At 60.2% G+C, this 22,687-nt stretch overlaps 1 protein-coding gene and 1 long non-coding RNA gene across 2 annotated transcripts in view; one reads left to right on the top strand and one right to left on the bottom strand.

Annotated features, from left to right (window-relative positions):
* The window catches only part of SHH (sonic hedgehog signaling molecule), a 9,633-nt gene extending 6,742 nt beyond the window's left edge, over positions 1-2,891 (bottom strand). The window contains exon 1 of the mRNA XM_059711362.1: positions 2,592-2,891. Coding sequence (XP_059567345.1) covers positions 2,592-2,891 — 300 coding nt within the window. The remainder of the gene's footprint in view (positions 1-2,591) is intronic.
* LOC132242585 (uncharacterized) lies at positions 275-22,687 on the top strand. The gene is made up of 3 exons (XR_009454677.1): positions 275-1,242; positions 2,727-2,934; positions 20,159-22,687. It is a non-coding gene; the product is annotated as an uncharacterized LOC132242585 (long non-coding RNA).

Here is a 22,687-nt window from a genome sequence, read left to right as displayed (position 1 = left end):
CGCCGAGGCCCCGCGGTTCCCCACGCCTGAGCTCCCACCGCCTCCCCCGTCTGCGCAACCGCTGCGCGCCCGGCGCGGGAGAGGGACCGTCACCGCCAGCGGCCTGCGGGCTTCCCCGGCGTGGGGGAGGGGTGCTCCAACTTCAAAAGAGACCCCCTCCAGTCGGGGCACACACCTCCCCCACTCCGGAAAACAGACCCTTCCTTCAAATCAGGAAAACCCTCCCGAAGCCCACACCTGAGCGCGGTGCCCCAGGGCCGCCACGCACCCAGAAACCTACTCTACCCGGCGTCTCAGGCCGATGCCCTCGCGGCCCTCAGCCCGGCCCCTCGCGGGCCCCTGTCCCCTCAGAGCCCCGGCCGGCACCCCGCCTGGCACCCGGGCCGCAGGGACACGGCGTCTGTCTGCGCTCCCCCCTCCGAGTTAATATTAACCAGGAGCTCATGCGTCCAGAACTGCTCTCAGAGTTCCACTGGGGACGATCTCGCCACGGTTGAGGGGCTTGGGCGGCAGGCACATTAGAGAGACAGACGCACGGAGGCTCGGAGGGACAGGGGAGGAAGGGCACGCACCTGAGCGCAGAATCCAGGTGGTGATCTAAGTGAGGGGCCAGCGGGCGCGCGGGTTCCCCGAGGAGGAGCCCTAACCTCCTCGGCCGGGAGGCGGGCTGTTTCACCCCTTCACCCCAGCCTTGCCCCTCACCACCCACGTCCTCCGCCTTTCACCCTGCCCCGCCTCCCCCCCCCCCACTCGTGGAGTCAGAGCAAAAGGTAGGGCGGGAAGGGATAAACCAAGGGCACCTTCCATGCTGCTCCCCAGCCACCCACGATTTTGGGGGGACATTTGTGGTGTCCATGGTGCGATTCGGGCCTGCCTCTTCCCACCCAGCTGGATGGTGACTGCCCCTCCCCCGTCCTTTTGTGCAGGGACCGGGAAAAGCCACTGCCCAAGGAAAAAAGTATTTGTTTTCGTTTCTCCGTCTGAGGGAAGTTGACAGAAGGTCAGAAGTTCAAATGCTGCCAGCGCACGCGGCGGCGAGAGTGAGGGGGCGCTGGGCCGTGGGCCCCCAGAGGGCGCCCAGGCCCGGGAGGCGGCGGCCCCGGCACCTGCCTTCCCGCCCACGCGCGGGCGGTCGGGGCCGTCGGGCCCGGCTTTGAGCGGAGACCCGGCGGCGCAGGGCGCGGAGGGGCCGCAGCCCGCCCGGTGCGCTGAAACCCGAGCCGCGGGATCGATCTGCCCGCAGTAAGTGGAGCCGAGTGCGTCTGCTGGGTGTGTGCCTGCTCCGGCCGCTCCCTCCTCCCAGCTCCGAGGGACCCCGAGGAGTCCTCCTCCCTCTCGCGGGAGCGGGGTGACCCGGGGTCGGGCCGGGCCGGGTCGGAGAACTCCCCGCCGCCGACAGCGCCCGGGGGCCTGCGTGGAGTTCACCAGCGCTGGCGCTGCTCTGGGCACCGGCGCGTGCGGCCGCACTCACGGTCCAGATTCAGGGTGGTCGGAGCAGATGAGAGAGAGCAGGGGGGGCAGGACCCTCTCCTCGGCCCCCTCCTCCCAGGCTTCGGGGCCGCCCCAGCGGACGGTCCGGGCTCCCGGCTGGGCCGGCTCGGGCCGGAGCGCGGGCCCCGGCGGCTCCGTCCCGCCGCCCCCACCCTCCCGCACTGCTCTGCGCTCCTAGCCCTAAAGGTAGGACTTGACTACTTTAATAGGGCAATAAAAAGGATGTTGACCTATATTTGCCAGGAAATCCATTTCTAGCTTTAGTTCTACGTGCTCGGAGTTTCAGACAGCCCACCCCGGGCGGGAGCTGGCAGCCGGCGTCTCCAGCGGCAGCGGCGAGGGAGAGAGGACGCAGGTTTGCCCGGTTCCTCTCTCAGCCCCTGGAGAGTCCCCGGGCGAGCGGGTTGCAAACCGGCCTGATGCGGTGCCAATAAGTTCTAAGTCCCTCCCCTCAGGTACCCGGCAGGAGCGTGAACGCACATCCTTAAAGAAATATCGATACATTCACACCCTGCCGGCACCACTGTCACCGCGGAGGCGCAGGGGAGCTGGTGACACGCCAGGGACGAGCCAGGCCCCTCTGAGCCCTGCCTCTGCTCAGCCGGTCTTTAGCCGCCGGAGGGGCAGCGGCTGGGGGTGTGGTGGAGGACAGCACGGAGGAGGGAGCAGGCTCTGAGACGATGCTGAGGCCACATTGATACAGGGAGCTGGAGACACTCCGTGGTTATGGGGGATTTCTGCCCCTTCCCTCATTTCCACTCCGAACTTGGAAAGGGCAGACACTCCCAAAGGGAAGGACTCCCCAAGTCACCAGCCAGAGTTGAGGCAGGATGGCAAGGCCATCCCAGCCAGAGAAATCAAATCAGGGCCATCCGTGGACCACGTCTCCGGCCGCCTCCCCCACCCCCACCCCGAAGTTTCCAGCTGGACCCTTCACCTGCATTCCCTCCAGGAAGAGGAAGGGATGGCAGGTGGACAGGTGGGTGGGGAAGGCCGGGGAAATCTCCTTTCTCTGCCCCAGAGCAAACACCCGTCTGGACTGCCTGGTCTCACAGAACCCCCTTAAGCCACACGCCCCGCGCCCCGCGCTGGGCTTCTACCTGAGTCATCAGGCGGTCGGCTCCCGTGTTCTCCTCGTCCTTAAATATGATGTCGGGGTTGTAGTTGGGGGTGAGTTCCTTAAATCGCTCTGAGTTTCTCGAGATCTTCCCCTCGTATCTTCCACTGGCCCCCAGGGTCTTCTCGGCCACGTTGGGGATGAATTGCTTGTAGGCTAAAGGGGTCAGCTTTTTGGGGTGCCGCCTCTTCCCAAACCCCCTGCCCGGTCCGCACGCCAGCCCGGAGCACATCAGCAGCGCGGAGACCAGCAGCGCCAGCAGACATCTCGCCAGCAGCAGCATCTCGTCCACGGAACCCAGTGACTTCCAAGCCGTCCCCGTGCAGGTCTGTGCGCGAGTGCGCGAGTGTGTGTGCCTGTGCGCCCTCCCCTCCTCGCTGGGCTCGCTGCTGGCTCCCTTGCTCGCTCTCTGCCTCGCTCTTTCTCTTTCTATAGCACCCTGCCCGCCACCCGTGCCGGGGACTCTCTGCGGATCCCCACCCAGACGGGGGCTGGAGCGGCAGGCTGCTGGTCGCTGATAACGGAGCACATCTGAGTTGGGGCGGGAGACAGCAATCAAAAGACAAAAAGAGTCTGATTTTAAATGGTAGCAAGCCTGGAGAGCTGTGCGAGAGGCTGTCTTCAGTACTATATTATAGCTGGCAGGGGCGCATCTGATTGGCCAAAGCAGCACAGCTTCGCTTCTGATGTTAACCCTAAAAAAGACTAGATTTTTTTTTCTGTTGCTGCTGCTGCTTTATTTTCACCTGAAGGCTTTGAGTTAAAAGGAAAAGAACAACACCTTTGCTAAGACAAGGGTGGGTGTGAGGGATGCCGCCCGCGCTCACAGTGACAGCAGTGACCCCCTGCTTTGTGCGTGTCTCCCGTTCCCCCTTCACTTTCCCCAGAATGGTAGGTGCTTCAGTTAAAACCAACTTAAGTTTTTAAAGGACAGCCTGGACCACCCCCCCCCCAGCTTCAATCATCAAACAAGTACTCTCTCCAGTGTCTGAGGGGTAGAGCTGCCCAGAGCTGATTTAAATATTTTTCTGAGACTTTATTACGCAGTCCAGCTCTGACAGCATTTTAAAGACACAGGGTCTGCGTTTTCCTGAATCTTCCACATCCTTGGGTGGAGGGTCACCCTCACTAGCCACTACGGCAGGCATTGCTATTTGCAGGGCTTTCAGTGCCTGGGAGAAACTGGAAAATGCTGTTCCTTCTGCGTTCCTATTAACGCATTATTTTTAACCCTCTGAACATGGGCTGGAGGAGTGCGCAGGGGCTGGTACTGCGATCTGAGTTCATCCTGCCGGCTTGGCCGAGTGCGTGTGGGCACTGCACCCCAGCCTGGAGGAGGGGGCCACACCGCCACACCGTGCCTGTGAGGTGGGCGGAGGCCCATTGTGCCTGGGGGTAGCGGTGAGCGGGCAAGACCGTGCATACACCACCCCCACCATCTATCGATCCGAGCAAAGTGCAGGCCAGGGATGAGCTGGATGTGGGATTCAGGCTCCTTCCACGTTGTGCCGAGCTAGCTGTCGGTGGAGCCTGCGAGCTGGTGCTGGGGGCTGCGGCCCGAGGTGGGGCAGGGCCCAGGGGAGCAGTGTTCTGGCTGCAGAGGGCCTGGCACTCGGAGCCAGCAATACTGGCTATTTTTTACTATTTTCTTTCAGAAGATGAAGTCCTGTTTAAAGCAGAAAAATAAAATCAGAAACCCCGCCTTTTACAGGACTGTCCTTCTCGGCCCTCCCAGGCCACTCCTGCCAGGGCTGCTCTAAAGTAAGCCAGGGAGAGGGGCTGGGGCCGGCGCGCTGGCCCTGCGGTCAGGCCCTGGACTTCCCTGGAGGCTGAGCCTCTCTGGGCCCAGCCCAACTGCATGGAGCAGTGGGAGAGGCAGGTCTGAAGGCTGGGCCCTCAACACAGTGGGTCCCTTCCAGCCGTCCATGCGAGCCCCCTCTCAGATGACCTTCTGGTGGGAGGTGAGAGGGGACCTGATAAGAACTGAGCACCATCAAGGCCTTCCCCAGGTTGACCCCAGCCCTCACCCCACCTTTTTGCCTTTTGTGTCCTGACTGGTGAAGAATGCCCACCCCCAGCCAGGTGGGCAAGCAGCCTCCCGTCGCCAGGGCCTGCCAGGTGGACGGTCTGACCCAGCGTCCTGGCTGCGTATCCCCAGTGGGAACAGACACGGGAAGGCACTCGGTCCTGGACGCTGGAGGGTCAGCCTGCTTGGGGTGTCACCCTGCAGCAGCTCATGTGGATGCAACACCACTGGGTGGGGCAGGGCTTGAGAAGCCCCTGGGGACTCCAGCCTTTCCCTCCCCCTCCCCCACCGCCACTCTGGGTCTGGCCTCCTCCCAGTCCCTTCCCAATCCCCCTCTTCTTTGCTCTCACACCCTCCCTTACAAACCCAGGCACAGGCAAGGGGCGCAGCACCGGGTGCCACCCTGCAGCCCCAGATCAGGGACCCCATGTCACCACCGGTGCGCACAGGTGGGGGAGGTCTGCGCCCCAGGGCGAGGGGTCCTGCACCTGTAGAGGCCTCAGATGCGCCTGGGGGGCGGTCGCCTGAACAGGGAGCCAGAGCGGACCTGGGATGCCTGCCCCTCACTGCTCGTGGCCTGGGGACTGGCCGTCCTCAATGATGAAATAATGATGCCCCTCAGACCCGCACTGACCCTGATTTCTGAGGATCTTCCCTGGCGGGGGTGGGGGTGGATATGGACAGAAGTCCACTGCAGTTTGTATTTATTGTCTTAGCAACAGGGGCGCCAGCCAGGTCCCCCGAGAAGGGGAGCCCCTGCCCTTTCCTCCCCACCCACTTCCCGGACCCCAGACACCAGATGGCTCCCTCCTTTGTCTTCCCCCTTCAGACACTTCGGTCCCTCCCCACAAGGGTCAGAGGCTCTGAACCCCACCTCTGCCCGACCCCAGGTCCCCCCAGGATTTGTTTCTCATTTGCCTGGGCTCTTTCCAGGGTCAACTGCATCCCTCCCCCGCACCCTGCGGAGGTGGCTGCTGACTTCTGCCCCCACCCCCAGGAGGCGCCTCTGCGCCCCACTGCCCGCCCCCGCCGCTAGATGGCCTCCTGACTCTGCCTCTGGCCGACGCAGCAGCCGGAAATTCGGGAATTCGAGCAGCCGGTGGGGAGGTTCCTGGGAGTGGGGTTAGCCCATTCGGGCCGCCTGCCCACCCCTCGCCCACTTCTGTGGCCCCTCCGTCCCCCTTGGGGGCGGCTGCCGCTGGGCCCTGCAGCGGAGCTCGGCCTCAGCCAGGGGCCACCCTCTCCCTGGCTCTCCACTCCTGTCCCTGGGGCTTGTGTCCCCTCCCCAGGTCCCCGCCCTGCGATGTCTCTTCCTGGGAGCCCTTCCACTCAGCCTCTTTCCACCCAGCCATGGCTTCCCATATCTTTCTGATTTTGTCTACTTTTGGCAAATGGAATACCTGGGCCTCCGTGCCTCCCTGTGACCGCAGCCAGGGTCTCCCCGGAGTCAGGCAGGGAGGTGCCCTGAGGGGTGCGAGTGTCCACTCGGGGCCACTGCGTCCCTGTCCTGTCACGCTCGGGAGAAGGCCGCCAGACACACAGACCTCTGCCAGCGAGGGTCTCCGTGGGGGCTGAGCCCGGTGACAGTGCTTCTCAGCAGAGCAGAGCGCAGAGGGGCACTGCCAGGGACAGGAGGGGGTGCCCGCCACACGCTGCGCCACGCTGGGGAGGACCTGGCACCTCCCCGGCTCGGTGACTCTCGGACGCCCTGCCCGCCGTGGCACAGGTGACAGCTGAGGCCCCCCCCCTCCCTCCCGAGCACCTGTGGCTCCAGCGCCCACTCCCACTGGTTCTGCCCAGCACACCTGCGGCGTGTCCCGTGCACCCACCCCAGGTGCTGTGGCCCCAGGGGCATGTGCTTGTCCCCAGGACTGGTCTCCTTCTAGCTGACTTTTCTCCTTGTCGCCCCACCCTTTACCTCTCCTTTTACCTCAGAGCAGGCGCTGACATGGCGACCTGGCGCGGGAGAGGCCGACACACAGGACGATGGCGTGTCTGGTCCCGTGCACGGGCTGAGCAGGCGGGTCGGGCCCCCTGTGTGCTGTGGCTGAGGGTGCAGGCTTCCTCGCTCCAGACTGGCCCCTGAGCTCAGGCCAGCCCAGTGTAAGCTCGGCCTCAGGGCCTGTAGGTGCGCGACCCCGTATGGTCCAGGGAACCGCGGCCTCATGTGAGTGGGTCAGGAATGGCGCTGTGGGAGGTGGCTCACGTGCAGGAAGTGAGGGACAGACCTAGCTTTTCTGGTCCCAGCTCCTGTGTGCCCTTCCTGGTCTCACAGCTGCCTGGGCCCAGTGATGACAGGTGCCCGGGGCAGCAGCTCGGTCACCCTCATTGCGTTGGGCCACCTGGGACCCTGAGCAGGAGAGAAACCCCCAGCAGCGCCTAGCTTCCCTCCCCACAATCCTGTTGCCTGGGGACCCTGTAAGCCCACAGCATTAGGGACTGGGGAGGGTCCCTGTCCTCAGGACACCCCTGTCCTCAGGCCCCCCATCTGCCTGGAACGCCTTTTGCCCAGGAGGACCTGGTGAGGAGCCCACTGAGCTACCCATGGGCCAGGAGGGAGTGCGGGGGGGGGGGGGGGGCGAAGGAGTGACCATGAGTTTCTGATTCTTTCTGAAGATCAGGCATGGGGGACACAGTGAGGTGAGTGTGTGAGTGTGTGTGAGTGTGTATGTGCATGTGCATGCATGTGTGACTGCGTGAGTATGTGTGCCTATGTATATGTATGTGCATATGAGTGTATGTATGTTTGTGTGTGTATGAGTGCGAGTGTATGGATATGTATGTATGTATGTATGTATGTATATGACTGTATGTTTGTGTGAGTGCACGTGTGACTATGTGTGTGTATGACTGTGTGTGTGTATATGCGTCTGTGTGTGAATGTGTATATGGGTGAGTATGCATGAGTGTGAGTGTGTGTGACAGGAGTGAGGACAGAGCCGGAGCAGGGCAGCAGGGCAGGCTGATGGCTCCGAGGGCCTGATGTGGGGTCGGAGCAGCAGGGACTCTGGAGGGGGCTCAGGTCTCCTGGCCCAGAAAGCCGGTCCAGCTGGGAAGACTTGGGCCCTTGTCACCTGCTTCCTCCCGCGGGGGGAGCCCTGCCCTGGTCTGGCTCTTTCTGCCACTCCTTGGCAGCCAGCAGAGCACTTAGGTCATTTGGGCAACTTCTGTCCAAACATTTTCTTAATAAAAAAGGAGATGCGATGCTGACATGCAGGAGCAAAGCGGATCAGGTTTGTCCATCCATCTGGCGTGGCCACAGCTCCATGCTCGCCAGCGCCTGGGGCTCCTTCTGCGCAGCAGCCTGGCACCCACCTCAGCCCTCTCCCTCGGTGACAGGATGCCGCCCGCGGTCCTTCCCATCTGAATCCAGATTCCCAAGCCCCTTCAGGGCTGCATTTTCTAGAAAGACCTGAACTTCTGTGCACGGGCACAGACTACTTGGAGGCGTTCCCGGCGTGATATGTTTGTGGTATGTTGGCCAGGGAGGGTGCTGTCTACCTGTGTACTCGGAGACCTACAGGACCCGGGGCCAGGGCTGGGACCACACCTGACCTGTTCTATTCGCCGAGGGAGCTGGAGCAACACGGCCCTTCCATGCTGAGAGCCGTGTCTGAGTCCCAGAGCAGGCAGATACTTAAGGCCAAAGCAGTTGGGTGTGAAATTATTCAACTGCTTTTAAAAAAATACATTTTTAATTGATTTTTTATTTTAGAGAGAGGAAGGGAGAGGGAAAGAGAGAGAGAGAGAAACATGGATGAGCTGTCTCCTGCACACCTCCGACTGGGATGCAGCCCGTAGCCAGGCAATTGTCCTGACTGGGAATTGAACGGGGACTTCTTTGTGCACCGGACGACGCTCAACCTACTGAGCCACACTGGCCAGGTCTCAACTGTTTTTAAACAGAGTGGGGCTACCATGGACCACTTCTTTCAAGAAGGACAAAAAGGGCATTCCATCAAACTGAGTTCATTTAAATAATTTTACTTCCTGTGGAGGCTCTGTTCTGCCTTTGCCAGCAGCCAGTGGGGCAGAGCCACGGCCATGGGACCTCTTGGGACAGATCCCAGTACATGTGTGTCCCTTCCTCTGGAAAGTGACCGCTTAACCAGTTTCATTTAGTGTCACACACTGGCTCCTCACACATAACATTTCTGTGACTCTGAGTGTGTGACACGCGATGTGTGTTGCCGGCACAGCAAAGCTCTGAGGCCGGGGCAGGCCCGTGGCTTCGGTTTCTCTCCGTGTGACAGAGGAGGAGCCCGAGCTCTCACGGGAGGTCGAGGGACGGTCCCAGAGCTCCTGGCCGGCCTCTGACTCTTCCGCCGCCCTTGCCTCCGCTGGCCTCGGACTCCCCACCAGTGTGCGCGCGGCTCCTGGAATCAGCTCTTTAGTGGAGCCTGAGCTGCTGGCAGGTCTCGGGCCCAGGCCTGCCCTCCCAGGGCATGCCTTCCTCCTTCAGAATGTCCCTTCGGCTTCCACCTGGAGGCGAGCCCTCGGGCCTGGGCTGTCACCATTTCATTGGTGTCTTCCCGTGGGAGAGCTCCGTGGCGCTTGTTTCCACAACGGGCCGGTGGGGGGTGGAGGGGTGGGAGGCACGGAGAGGTGGGGGCGGAGGAATGCTCAGAAATACCCAAAGGCATGAGTGAGCAAACTCCACGGCCTTCTCTTGGCCTTTCGGAGTGAGGAGGCGTTGCCCAGAGCGCACAGCCCAGCAGCCGGGGTCTGCCCTCTGTCTAGCGGTGCCCACGCCAAGCTGCCCTCCAGGGTCATCCCTCCGCCCTCCCGCCATGGAATCCGTGGGGTGCCCGGGCCGGGCCTGTAGGCCCAGCAAGTGCGAGCTGCCTGGCTTCCCTGCGCGTCTCCACCGTGGGCCGCCCTGGGCGCCGTGTCCGTGTGCTCCTGCTCGCCCCGATGGACTTATTCTGGTCTCCTTGTGCGTTTTAGGCGAAGGAGGGCTGGGGTGGGAGGCAGTGCGGTGGCCAGAGCTCATCGCGGGTTCTTAAAATGCGGCCACCGAAAGGCGGGCAGAGCCATCCTGTCAGGGTGCACGAGGCAATGGGCTTGGAAGCGATGTTAAAGCTGCCTGCCAGCGTGCTCACGTGGCATTTTGGTTCAGCTATTAATGAAGAGGTGGGTAAAAAGGAGACAGGCACCTTGGGCAATGACTCTATAAAGGAGGCAGTAAAACGTGTAATTAGGCAAATCGAATAAGGCACGGCCACAAATTTCAGCTATTTAGTCACATATCATTTCCCATTACTTTACTGTGTGTTTAAACGAGGTCTGCCTTTTTATAATCCGCTGTTAAAACGACAGCACGGCAGAGGTGCGGTTTGCTTTAACGTCGCTGGCTCACGTCTCCGGGCCCCGACAGGCGTGGCGCGGTGTCTCCTGATGGGAAGGGAGCCCTGGAGCCCAGCAGCTCGTCCCGTTCGTTCAGGCTCACGTGAGCCAGGAGCACCTGGTGCTTATGGTCGCTGTCCCCGTTCAATGTCAGGTAGCTGCGTTCCTTTAACAAGCACAGATGTTTTGCCCGAATCCCCTGTAATGTGACAACTAATCCATCGGTCACCTTTCTTTGTAGAAATAATCAATTCTAATCAGTAATTGCTTTTGGGCAGTAGTTCAACCCTGCTGTCATCTTTTGGCTCCCAGCATCGTAAGATCATCAGAGCAGCTCGCAGGGCCAGGAGCCGGCGCTAATATGGTATTCAAGGCCAGGCCGCCTTTCTCCCCGGGCGGCGCCATTCGCTTGGTAAGCGACGCATATCCCCGGTTCTGTTCTGAGCCCTGCTGCACAGAAATGTGTCTCCAGAATGGCAGACACCTGCGTGTCTGGGGCAGGTGCCTGCCTTCGTCTTCAGAGGGCTGTTGGGCGCCACGTGGACACCACCTGGGGTTATTGCAGCCACTTTCCTGGGAAAGGTTTTCTGAGGAGGAAGGAGGAGGAAGAGAGCTGGCCTTGGGTCAGAGGTAAAGTGAGAATCTCGCCGCAGAGCACTCACACCTGGATCCTTATCTCCGTGGTCCAGTCCAGTAGGGGCAATGGAAGGACCACAGCCCCTGAGGGGCCCTGCCCTCTTCCCCGTGGCCTCTGTGGCCCATGGAGCTGGGCTGCTATCCCCCCTGGGGTGCTGGGGGGGCTCCACTGTTAGGTTCTGGCTCTTCTGTTGTCTAACACGGCCTTATAGTTCTCCACCTGGAGATTTAAATACCTCGTGTGTCCCATGTCCTCAGAGACACAGCCCTTACTACGTCTCATGAAATGGAGGCAGGTGTCCCTGATGTCCTGTGGGTGTTGGTGGGCAGAGCCCTGTAAGAATGATTGGTGGTTGTCAGTAGAGCATTAGTGACAGGTGTAAGCCAGGGGTGACCCTCACATACTCTTTAGGGACTTTTAAAATGGTGACAATTTTCTTGAACCCTTTTCTTCTCTCTCTTGAGATGGGCTTTGTTAAAAAACAACAAGGAAACTGTTCCTGGTACAAAGGTTTCTAAGATATTTGTTATGAAGGAATAAAAGTCCTATTAAAATATTTATAAATCGAAACAACCCCAGAAGCCACACGCACACTTAGGCCTTTCAGCCTTCTAATCTGAGAGCCAGATAAATCATCGTTCAGGGAGCAAAGACGAAAAGTCAAAACACACACCGAGTGCTCAGAGGCGGCCAGGGAGGCAGGGAATGCGGCTGGGACTCGGGCCTCACCTCCGGCCGCGCAGTCAGGACATCAAGGAGCCCTCCGTGTTCCCGACTCATCAAACGAGCAAACAAACAACAACCAGTTTGATGTCATCTCTGTACTCACCGCTGAAGTTCAGAATTTCAGGAGGAAGTCGGGACACCTGCCCAGCCCCTGGTTTTACAGATGTGGAAACTGAGGCTTGGCTCACGCAAGTGCTCACATCCAAGGGTTGTAACTGGCAAAGCCAGACCTAGCACACACACCTGCAAGCTCAGGTCCGAGGCCAGTCTGACCCAGCCCCGGGTTCAGGGACCACAACTCCACTATGTCCTGGGTGCCCGTTCACTGCCTCTGTCACCAGTTCATTTATTTCACAAACATGTAGTCGACGCCTGTGCAGAGACCATCTAGTGCAGCCGTGGGCAAACTACGGCCCGCGGGCCGGATCCGGCCCGTTCAGCTGTTCTATCCGGCCCGCGGAGCCGAAAGAGCGGAGGGTTCTCTTGCTCTCCCCTCTGCTCCTTGACCAGCAGCAGCGTTAACATGGCAATGTCGGGAAACACGGCCGCAGCTCCTTCTTCTGAGTCCAGTTTAAGAACCCATTGTGGCCCTCGAGTCAAAAAGTTTGCCCACCCCTGATCTAGTGTGTTCTCGGTACAGCGTGTAACCCGCGCCTGGCCTCAGTGTTCGGTGTGGGAAACTTCAGCTGTGATCAGAGACGTAATAAAGGCAGAGCCCCAGGAGGCCTTGAGCTCTGGGCCTGTCTTACCCTCCGGAGCCTCCTAACCACACCTCAAGGACCCTCCTCCTTACCTGGCACCCAGCAGGTGCTCATCTGTGGCTGCCATGGGCCCACCCCTTCTTGAGCTGAGGAGCCCCTTGATCGGCCCCTTTCCTGTCGACCTGATGCCTCCGTTCTGACTCGGCCCTCGCCCCCAAAGGTGCTGTGTGGGTGCGGGTCAATGGGCCCGGGCCCTTCGCTGTCCACGGTGACCTGGGTGTGGCCTCGCAGAGGGAGGCTGTCCGTCGTGGTCAGTGGTGGCACCTGGCACCCCTCCTGGGTGCTCAGCCCTGGGAAGGGGTGGCTCTCAGTGTGATGGACAGAAACGTTATGCGTGGAGGGGTCCAGGTCCCCGTCTCAGCTGGCGACCCTCCAGCTGGCCCAGAGCCTAGGTCCTCGCTCCCCCTCCGCCCAGGGTGGGATGGCCAGGGTGAGTGAGGCGCTGAGACCTCCCTGGCGCCCATGACATGGTAGCTGTCCATGGTTCTGCAGCCCAGGCCTCTTGCTCCCGTCTCGGGGTGAATGGCAGATGACATCGGAGTGTACAGTCGAGAATTCTCAGGCCTGGGACCTGCCTGCGGAATTGGGTTAGTGGAGGCTGCAGGGAGCAGGGGACTCGAGGGGGAGTGTGGGCGAACCAGCCCGCGGAGCGGAGCTTCCCCAGCCTGTGGGGGCTTGTTGCCCCTCAGAGCTCCTCCTTCATCCCAGTGAGCCTTCCTGGCAATGTCGAGGGGAGGTCACAGCCTTTCCCTGTCCCCGAGGAGCGAGCTGAGTCTCTGGCGCTCCCAAGAGAGGCCGGCGGAGCAGAGGCCTCCCTGCCCCTGCGCCCAGATCCACTCCTCCCAGTGCCCTGCTGGCGGGCCAGCGTCTCGGGTCCTTGGAGGCGCACAGGGTGGAGGAGGTGTAGTCCTGTGATGCCAGGCGTGGAGGCTGTGGCCACCCACACTGGTGTGTCACCCGTCTCATAACCCTGAGCTCTGAGTGACCCCACGGAGGTCCCACCTCTTGCCCCAAACCTCACAGCCGTGCACCCCAGGAAGAAGGGCTGTCCACCCCTTCCGCTGGGTTAGAAGATCTCCAGGTCCCTCTCTTGCTGCTCTCATGGCTCCTGACCACTGACACCAGAGACTCCGACATCGGAACAGTTGTTTATGGTCTGTTGTGGCTCCCAGGGCATTGCAGCTCTCTGGTTCTACGTCGCTCACTTCCTGCAGAGATTGAAATGGTCTCTGCGTTTGCCAGGTCCTCATGGGAAACCCCGCAAGGCCTTTCAGACACACACTGACTGTCTGTCTAGACTCAGTCTGTCTCCACGGCAGCTTCGTGGATTCAGATCACATGTAGGAACTAGACGAAGAGCGCCAGAGGACCCTGGTCCCGGGGGGCGTCCCAGGTCCCCGCTCAGCTCCACAGAGAGCAGCTCTGGGACCCTTGTCTGCCGTCCACCTTCTCCTGGAGATTTCTGGCTCCCGGTGACCCTGCTGCCAGCCCCGGTGGTGAAGGTCCCTGGAGATTGTCCCATGAGGGGCCGGACAGCAGTGAAGCGAGGGCAGAGGTGGAAAACCAGGTGCCTGTAGTTGTCCCGATGTCTCCTGCCCAGCCTGGGCCCCCACTCACCTTTGTCACTGAGCCCCGAGTCTTCTGGCCTGGGCTGGGAGAGGGTCCCCACGCCTGGGCCCTGGGTGTGGGCTCGGGTCAGGAGAGGGCCTGCTCTGCTCCTCTGAGCTCCGGGACTCAGGGCGGTCACTTCTCTGGCTGTTTCCTTCATGGCAGAGAGAAGAACGGGCCTGTACTGTCCAAGTGTCTGTGTGGCCCGGTGGTCCTGGGGTGTACTGAGATAATGCACATGGAGGTTTGACCAGAGCAGCAAACCAGACACAGGAGGCCGCTCCTGCCGGCGCCTGCACCGTGCCCGGCCGGGCTGTTCTGATGGATGCTCGCACGCACACGAACCCATCGGGCTGCCCTGCTCACCATTGTAGCCCACGAGGGAGAGGATTCATTCAAAGTCAGTGTCAAAGCCTCACAGTTTGGGAGGTGGGCAGCAAACTGTCGTTGGAGAAGTCTCAGACGGCACTTACGGAAATGTGTGTGGCCCGGACGAGCGACCCTGGAGTTCACATGCAGAAGCTCTGGGTGCTTCTGGACTGTCATCTAAAGTAAAGGGTTAACGTTGCTGAACAGCAGTAGAAAAACATGAGTTAATGGGTATGGGTCCCTCGGGGTTAAGCTTATGTCTCATGAAATTTTCCTAAACGTCTGGCACCCCTATCAAGTGCCATCAGGCGGCACAAACAAGCGAACCCAGGAGACGGAAGTATTACGTGAGAGCCTTTTTGAGAACAATTGTTTGGCCGTGGCTGGCGTGGCTCAGTGCCTAGAGCGTCAGCCCGAAGGGTTATGAGCTTGATTCCCAGTCAAGGGCATGTACCTGGGTTGCAGGTTCGATCCCCGGCCCTGGTTGGGCGTGAGTGGGAGGCAATCAATCAGTGTGTCTCTCTTACATCAATGTTTCTCTCTCTCTCTCCCTCTCTCCTCCCTCCTCTCTTCCTTCCTCCCTTTCACTCTCTCTATAAATCAATGGAAAAAATATCCTCGGGTGAGGATTAATAAACAGCAAAAGAATAATTAGGTTTGTGTGGTGACTTATTTTTGGAGGATCTGCAGGCTTATGGCTGTGATTCGGACCTAGAAATGTAACCGGTCAATTTTCATTGACCAAACCATTTCAGTCCTGGCAATTGTATTGACAGAGATGCCCTTCGTGGTCATCTGAGACAACGGCTGCATCTTTGCAGAAAAAGGCTTCAGACCTGCACCTTTTCCGTGGGGAGGCCGCGGGCCGGGGAGGCAGAGGACCTGGCCTTGAATCTCAGTGTCACCAAGAAGCAGAGCGTCCCCTGTGCCCTGTGGTTCAGGTTTCAGAGTCCGACCCACAAGTTTATTTCATGAGCACCTGAGAGCCAGGCCGGAGATAGGCCCGTGGGTCCTCGCAGAGGTGCCGTGAGGACACGGTGTGTGCCGGCGCCCTCTGAGCCAGCAGGCTTTGCTCGCGGTGTGTAGACGGTGGTCACGGTTTGAGGGTATGCATATATGCTACACCCAGTCATGCACTCGGTGCTCTATCCATGGGCTCCAGGGTCTCAGGGCCTCAGGCCTGGGGACCCATGGGTCCCTGTGTCAGGGAGACGGAGCACATCAGGGGCTGAGCTGTGGCCTCAGGCCTGCTCTCGAGATGCCATTGCCACAGCCGGGGTGTTTTCACGGTTGCATCAGCGACGCTGCCAACAAGGAAATCTTACTTCACTCACTCACTGACTACACACAAGGCTGGGCCTCGCTGGCAGAGGTGCTGTTACCTGGGGGCCACTCTCCGCCTCGGACCAAGGCCGTGGCAGCTCTTCACACTGACAGAGGACTCCAACCCCAGGACCCTTTAAGGCTCACACTCTGGACTGTGCTCCAGGCTGGGGTCTGAGCACAGGCAGATTGGGGTCTTTGGGAGCCTTTTCCCCGGGAGGCGCCCCCCCCCCCACTGGAAAGTTCTGTGCCTCTGTCCCTTGTGGGCCCATGAACCCAGATGTTTACAGAATCTGTAACCGTTTCCCACTCTCAGTCCCAGACTCGTTAAGTGTATGTTATGTGTGTGTGCGTCTCTGCCCAATTCAGGAAGGTTCTGGCCTCAGCAGCGCCGAGATGATCCAGAACCACCCAAGGCCCCCACTGGGAGACGCGTTGGCTCTTCCGAAGGAGTGAGGACGAATGCTGTCCCAGTGATACCCGTAGGCACGGACTGGGTGTGTTCACTCCACAATGGCCTCAAAACAAGTGTGACACACATGTGCATGCACACACACAACACACATACACCAGTGTGTAGGCACACACATGCACACACAAGTGCACACATATGGATGCAATCCCAGTAAGGAAGCCAGCTCATATGACCAGGCGCTCAGTGGCCCCCTCGCTGCTGCTCACCTCGCTGCGTCTGGCCTGGTGGCACTGGTCACCCCGGATGTGGCTGCTGGCGTTTCTGGTTTCTCTGAAAAGGGCGTCTGCCTTTGAAGAACAAACATCGGTCACTTTGAGAACATCTGAAACACGTGCGCTCCTGATCGTGCGTGGCTTTCGGGAGGCGCGATGGTGTGCGTGGACCTCGTGTGGATGACAGTCAGCCTGTGCTTGTTGGCACCGCCATTCGCTGTGGGTGCCGCCATTACACGATGGACCGGGCCGGCCCTGCGGGGCTGTCTCACTGTGGCTTGCTGGCCCGAGAGCAATCCCTGGTCTCTGGACTCCACTGATGTTGAAATTTTCTGCTCTTCGCGGCCACTCCCATTCGTGCTTTCCTCTGTCACCTGGCAGGCTGGCCTCCGGTGACATGACTTTGGGTTTGTGCCCGCTTGGCCTGGCTTCCTTTTGGAGCCATTCCTGGCCTGTGGCCCAGGCCCGGCCCTCCCTGCGAGGTCCCTGAGGGGCCACCTGCTCTTCCAGGGAGGACGGGAGGGCCCCACGAGGAGGCCTGGGCTCGGGTGGACACTTGCATCCCCACCCAAGGTGCGCAGCTGTTTGTGGGACCCTGGCCGCGCCGTCAGGAGTATAGGCCACTTGGTCATCAAAATGGCCTTTTGTCTGTTTGGACAAGAAGTTAAACTGTATTGGTCTCCCCTCCTTGGTCTCTAAAGCTATTGCTTTTTCATCGCCTCTGGGTCCCTGGCAGCTCCGGGGCTGGCGACTGACTGCTGCTGACGAGACACGGGGAGTTGCCGGCACAGCCTCCCCAGGCCGCCCGTGGGGACGGTGGCTTGGCGGGCACGCAGGCAGGCTCCCTGGTCCCTGCCCTTCGCTTTTGAGAAGGAACATTCATGTTTACTCCCTGAGAACTTCACTTTGAAAGTGAACGTGTGAGTTCCAATCACCGTCCAGTCAGCATCGTGCTGCCCAGGGTCATAATTAGGTCACCCCCCTTCCCCCACTTTCCGTTTGCTGTGGACCTGTCTGCAGCCGAGCAGGAGGCGGGCGGTGGCGGCTTGGCCTTCCTGGGACAGAAGGCGGCAAGTGCTGGGCGTCCCTGGGGCTGGGGATCTAGGACGGGCGGCCGTGCGGCCCGAAAGGAGTTTCGCCTGAAGGATGGTCAGCGCTGAGCGGGCGGAGCGGAGGGAGAAGCTGAGGGAGGGATGCGGGAGGCACATTCGGAGCCTTTTCCTGGCGGCTGGGCCAAGCGATGCCCCACACCCGCTTCTGGTGACCTCTGCCCCCAGGAAGGTGCAGGCGCGCCTGTGTGCGTCTCCAGGTCACAGCCTGGGAGCTGCAGGGACCGTGGGCAATGACAGTGCCGGGGGATGGCGGGGGGTTGGCCTGTGCTCAAGGGCAGGACAGGGCCCACCTGTGTCAGGCCTTTGTCTCAAGACCCCAGCCTTGGTTGGAGCTGAGCAAACGTGCATGGGATGAAATAAGCCTGTGATTTGAAGGGAAGGGACACAGGACTGTCCCGCCGGCGGGGCATCCGGAGGGCAGGCAGCGAGGGTGTCCTCAGCCTCGTGAGCATCAGCACCCCCTCCCAGGAGCGGGAGCCGGCGGTCACTCGCTGAGGGGGCGTGAGGCAGACCCGGTGCCCAGGCGAGGGGCCTGCCGGCCTGGCAGCTAGCTCCTGTCCACCTGCCCATGCCCGGCCCTAACTCACCCCTTAGCTCAGGAAAACTGGGGAGTCATCGAACTTTGGAATGGACCCCCATACTCCTGGTGTGGGCATTGGCCACACAATGGGCGGCTCAAGGACGTGGGCTAGAGGGTGCCCCTGAAGACCTCGCTGGCCCTTGTTGCTGGTGGTGGCTGGGGGCCCCTGGGTGTGCCCCTGCTCATCCTCACCTCACACTCCCGCCCTTCCTGCCCTCTGCTGCTCCCCCAGCTCAGCTCAGCAGGAGAGGAGTGGCCCCGGTGCCCTGGGTGGGAGGTATGAGAGGTTCCTGAGTGCCGCCGCCGTCCCGCCCTTGGCTGCCGCCGCCCACTGCCACCTCCCTGAAAGCCCAGGGCCTCGCATGCCCATCAATGATTAACCACGGCCTCTCTGGGTGCCCCACTCTGAGGCCTGCCCCCCATGCCCCACTCCGAAAGGCAGGATGGGCTCCAGGTTCTCCATTTGGAGGCCCAAGAACCTCTGAAGGAAGTTACTTAATAAGTCTCCCCAACATGATCCATTTCTGGGGTCCTCATCCTGACGGAGGGGCACCTGGGGCAAGGCCCCAGAGACCTGGAGAGGCTGTACACCATTTACATCAAGGTTCAGGGTGGTGGGCACCCAGCACCCCAGACTCCACCTGCCGGGATGTCTCTCCAGGGGACATTGCTGCTCCTCCTCGGAACGAGATGTTTTCTGGGTGAGGTCACCTTGCCACCTCTCAGCTACTGGCTTCTCTCTCTTCCCGGGCCCTCACTCCTGTCCCAGCCTTGGTCACATTGGTCCCCTCCTCTCTGCTCCCCTCTGCCTACCCCCAAGGAGACTTGTTGGGGTGACATGGGTTGACCAGACCTTGGGCAGAAAGGCCAAGGTTAAATTCGGGGCTCCCACACCAGGAACTGTCTCTACTTTCTTTGGGGGGGCTGCGCCCATGCCCACAGCATGACAGCCAGAGAGAGCCAAGTTCAAGTCCTGCTCCTCCTCACCCAGCTGTGTGGCCTTGAGTGCGGCTCTTAGCCTCTCTGAGTTCTTTCCACGTTGCTTGGTGGCCCTTGGCCCAGCTCCATGCTGGCTGCTCCCGGGACACGCAGCAGACCACTCGCCCCTGCCCCGCCCGCCCGCCCTGACAGGGGCCCTCCTGCCCCTCTCCCCGGGGATGACCCATCTGTGGTCTGATGTGGGCAAACTGGACCCGGGGCTGGGCTGGCTGTGGGATGTCACCAGCTAAGGGACATGAGGCAGGGTCGAGGCCGCGCTGGAGGGGGTGACCGGGCTCGGCGTCCCCTCGCAGGCTCAGGAAACACCGACATTTCGAAGGCGGCACCGGCTGTGGGGCTGGCGTGGGCTGCTCTGGCAGGGGCAGCAGATGCCCTGCCTTCTGAGCTGGTTGTCGCTTCGGCCCTGGGTGCGCGGGACACGGGAGGCCCTGAGCGCGGGCTTCTGTCCAGGGAATGGGAAGACTTTAGAAGGAGGAGAGAGCCTGTTCCAATGACCTCATCCTGCCACCAACTTTCAGTCTCCAAAGACAAAGCTGACGTCAGCTCACATTTGCAGTCATTTTTCCTCTTTCCTGCAGAACGGCCCTTTTGCTGGGACAGCACTTGGCAGCCAGCCCCGCGTGGGCTTGCCAAGGCCCAGCTCCATCAGAGAGCGTTCCTCAGTCACCCCGGGGGGCAGTGAGGGGGTGTCCCCGCGTGTGCCACCACAGGGCGACCTGCCGGGTCGGGGCCTGGGAGGCGCCTCCTCCAGCTCTGGCCCCGGAAGCAGCGCCGGGGTGCTTCTCAGTCAGAGGGTCTCCTCCAGCCACCCCCGTCGCTGGGGTCCCTGCTGGGCTGGTCTCGCCACGAGGCGGAGCAGGTAGGCTCTGCGAGGCCACGGGAGGAGGCGAGGCCCCCAGGTGTGGACAGCGGGGTCTGCGTCTTCCAGGAGGAGGCGGGGCAGCCAGGCCGGCCGCAGGACGCGTGGCCGGGGTGCAATGACAATCTCACGCGGTGGAGTTCCTGCTCAGAACAGTGACTCCAATTTTGATGCATCTGTCTTTCCGGTTGGCACCTCTGAGTGGCCCTCCGAAAGCCCTACAAACAGTGGGTGGTTAGCCACGCCATTCTGCCGCCCCCAGCGCACCCCTAGCGCCCGTGGGGAGAGGGGTCCGCCACACACCTGCCCAGGTCTCCAAAGTCCACCGTTGCCACACGCTGCATGCCATCGCCGTGCCAGTGACCTCATTCATAGCATCGCCATCAGGTTGATTGGAGACACGCCACGTCCCGCCTCAGTGGGGGAGACCCTTCCCACCGTTCACTTCAGTGCACCCCAAAATAGGCATGGGCCCCTGGGCTCCATTTCACCTATTGAAGTTCCGGTGTTCTTACAGGAAGGACCATCATCATGGAGCCGACAAACACTTGTTGATGTTGAGCAGGGAGACAGCGGGCTCATCAGGGGCAGCTTCTCACGGAAGTGCAGTTGTGGCTCATCTTCGCCTGGCACCTCTCGGAAACCTCCACCCGCCATCCACGAGGAACCGAAGCCGGGCACCTGTTTACCGAGCAGAGGGCGTGGGCCCTTCTTATCTAGTCACCTGTCAGAGGCCCCGCGGCCGCTTGATGCCAGCAGCATTGATCTTATTACTCATACTTTATACATGAGAATGCTATTCTTAAAGAAGGCAAACATTTGCTTTGCTGAGCCATTGTCTCGCCCCGCATAAACCTCTCACTCTTGATGTATGTCCATCGATTGCGGTTCTCGCCACTGTTTCACACAAGAGGCCTGCGGGTGATGACTTGCAGGGTTACCTGTGACGGGCCCTAAACCCATTTACAATTAAGGAAAAGTTAAGTGCAAACTTCAGCTTGAAAATGACTCAGATTTTGCGTGATGCTAAGGTGGAGGGCGCAGCCCCGCCCTCCCACATGGTTTCCGGGGGCGGCCCACCGCACTGGCTGGAAGGCTCTGGGTCTCTAGGGTCTGGGCTTGGATGGCTTGGTCTTATCCATCATCTGAACAGGGTCCCACCTCAGGGCTCACAGATGGTCCCTCCTGAGCCCCAGGGACAGGGTTCCCGCCTGCAATGGAGCCCATCGTCACTGCTCACGGCCCCTCCCCAGCCCTGCCCCCAGGACCAGATGTCCTCATGTCCTGACCACCTGCACTCGGACCTGTTCCCCGGACCCGGCTCCCGAGACCCCTGCACACTCTTCCCCAGCCGCCGGCACGGTTCACCCTGTGCAGAGCCTGGGGCGGGCCTGGGGAAAGGGTTCACTCGGGGGTGGTCCGAGGAATCAGGAGAGAGGAGGAGGATGTGAGACCGGGCAAGGGAGAGCAGGTGTCGCTGGGGTTCGACGGTAGCCACAGGCTCCTCTTGAGGACAGACAGGACTCCCAGTCGCCCTCAGCCCGAGGCACATGCCCACAGTTGCCTCCCTGTGTGCTGGGAACGCCCCTCACTGGCCGTGTGAAGCGGGGGACACCCAGACTGCTGGGGAGGCCGAGAGGCCAGATCTGCCTCCTGCTCTCCCGTCCGCAGCGTCTCTGGAGCTGCCGGCCGGATCTGCCCAGCTCTGCTCCCACAGGCCCGCCTCACCCCCAGGCGCATGCTAGTGCACTCACTGCAGCCCCGGCCTGGGGTGCTCGTAGGAGATGGTGATGATTTTTACAAGTTGCCAGTCCTTGTGGGCTTCTCCCTCCTGCTGAAGGGACAGTGGTGACAACAAAGGAACGAACCCACACCTGATGGATCCCAAGGGGGTGACAGCACGGAAGATGTTTCCACAAATCCCGCAAGATGAAGGTGGCCAGAGCCACCCTGCGGGGTGCTGGCATGCGGCCACCTCCGTCCCCAGTGGAGCGGGTTGAGTGGCCAGGCAGACTGCGGAGACAGATAGCTACCGTGTCTGTGTGTCCAGGGCTCTCAGGACTCTGCCCCTCGCCTGTCCCCACCCCCACCCAGCACTATCCCAGCTCCCGCCAGCAGCGGGAACAGGCATCTGTAATGACACGGCTGCTGGTGGAAATTCGGAAGAATGCCTTTTTCATGCTGGAGAGTCACCTCACTGCCAGGGGACCCTGGCGGGGGACCCATGAATAAGTCAATGGGACCAGACCACTTGTCTGAAGGAACAATCTCCATGCAGCCATAATCATGGAAATGCACTCAATGTTTTAAAAACATTTATTTATCTTATTGAATGGAATAAAGCCCAGAATACTTCATGTTGGTGTCAAGATTGAATGCTGATGCTAGCCTTCCTGACAGTGTAAAAATCTCTCTCTATAAAAGGCTAATATGCTAAGTGTCTGTCCGGGTAATGACGTCACATAGCAACGCCCGGCTTCCTCTCCCTAGCGACTAGCCTCCTTGGAGTTTCTTCAGTCCAGGAACATGACTTGCTTTATAGCCAGGTAGAAACATTTTACACTTTAACCAAATGTCTGTGAAGCATTTTCCCGAGCCTCATCTCACTTGATCCTCACAGAAGTCCTGGAGTAGGTAGATAGGAGACTCCTCAGTGGAATCCTATTTTCTTTTCATTAGCCAGCAAATGGAGCTTTAGAAAGCTTAGAAACTTGACCTGACTGAAAAGAAGTAAGAAATGGTGGACCTTGAAAATGACTTCAGGTTTTCTCACTGCACAGAATATAGTCAAACACGGCTGCAGTTAAATAGTTTACCCTTTGTTCTCCCTGTGTGATCTACAATAATAATCTGCCTCGTGTTGATATTTACTGCTGTGTTGCTGACAATTACCTGAATGAGAAGTTGGGGTGCTTCACTGAGCTGGAAAAAGTTCAGTTAAATCAGAAAGCAGGTCTAATAAGCAAGTTTATTCTATATGTGTAAAAGGGTAAGTTGACTCGCGCATGTGTGATACATATAAAGCTCTCGCCGGCGCCAATCGCAC

This window comes from Myotis daubentonii, chromosome 10, assembly GCF_963259705.1.
Source record: "Myotis daubentonii chromosome 10, mMyoDau2.1, whole genome shotgun sequence".
Taxonomy (NCBI): domain Eukaryota; kingdom Metazoa; phylum Chordata; class Mammalia; order Chiroptera; family Vespertilionidae; genus Myotis; species Myotis daubentonii.
This window is presented reverse-complemented; position numbering and strand designations above follow the sequence as displayed.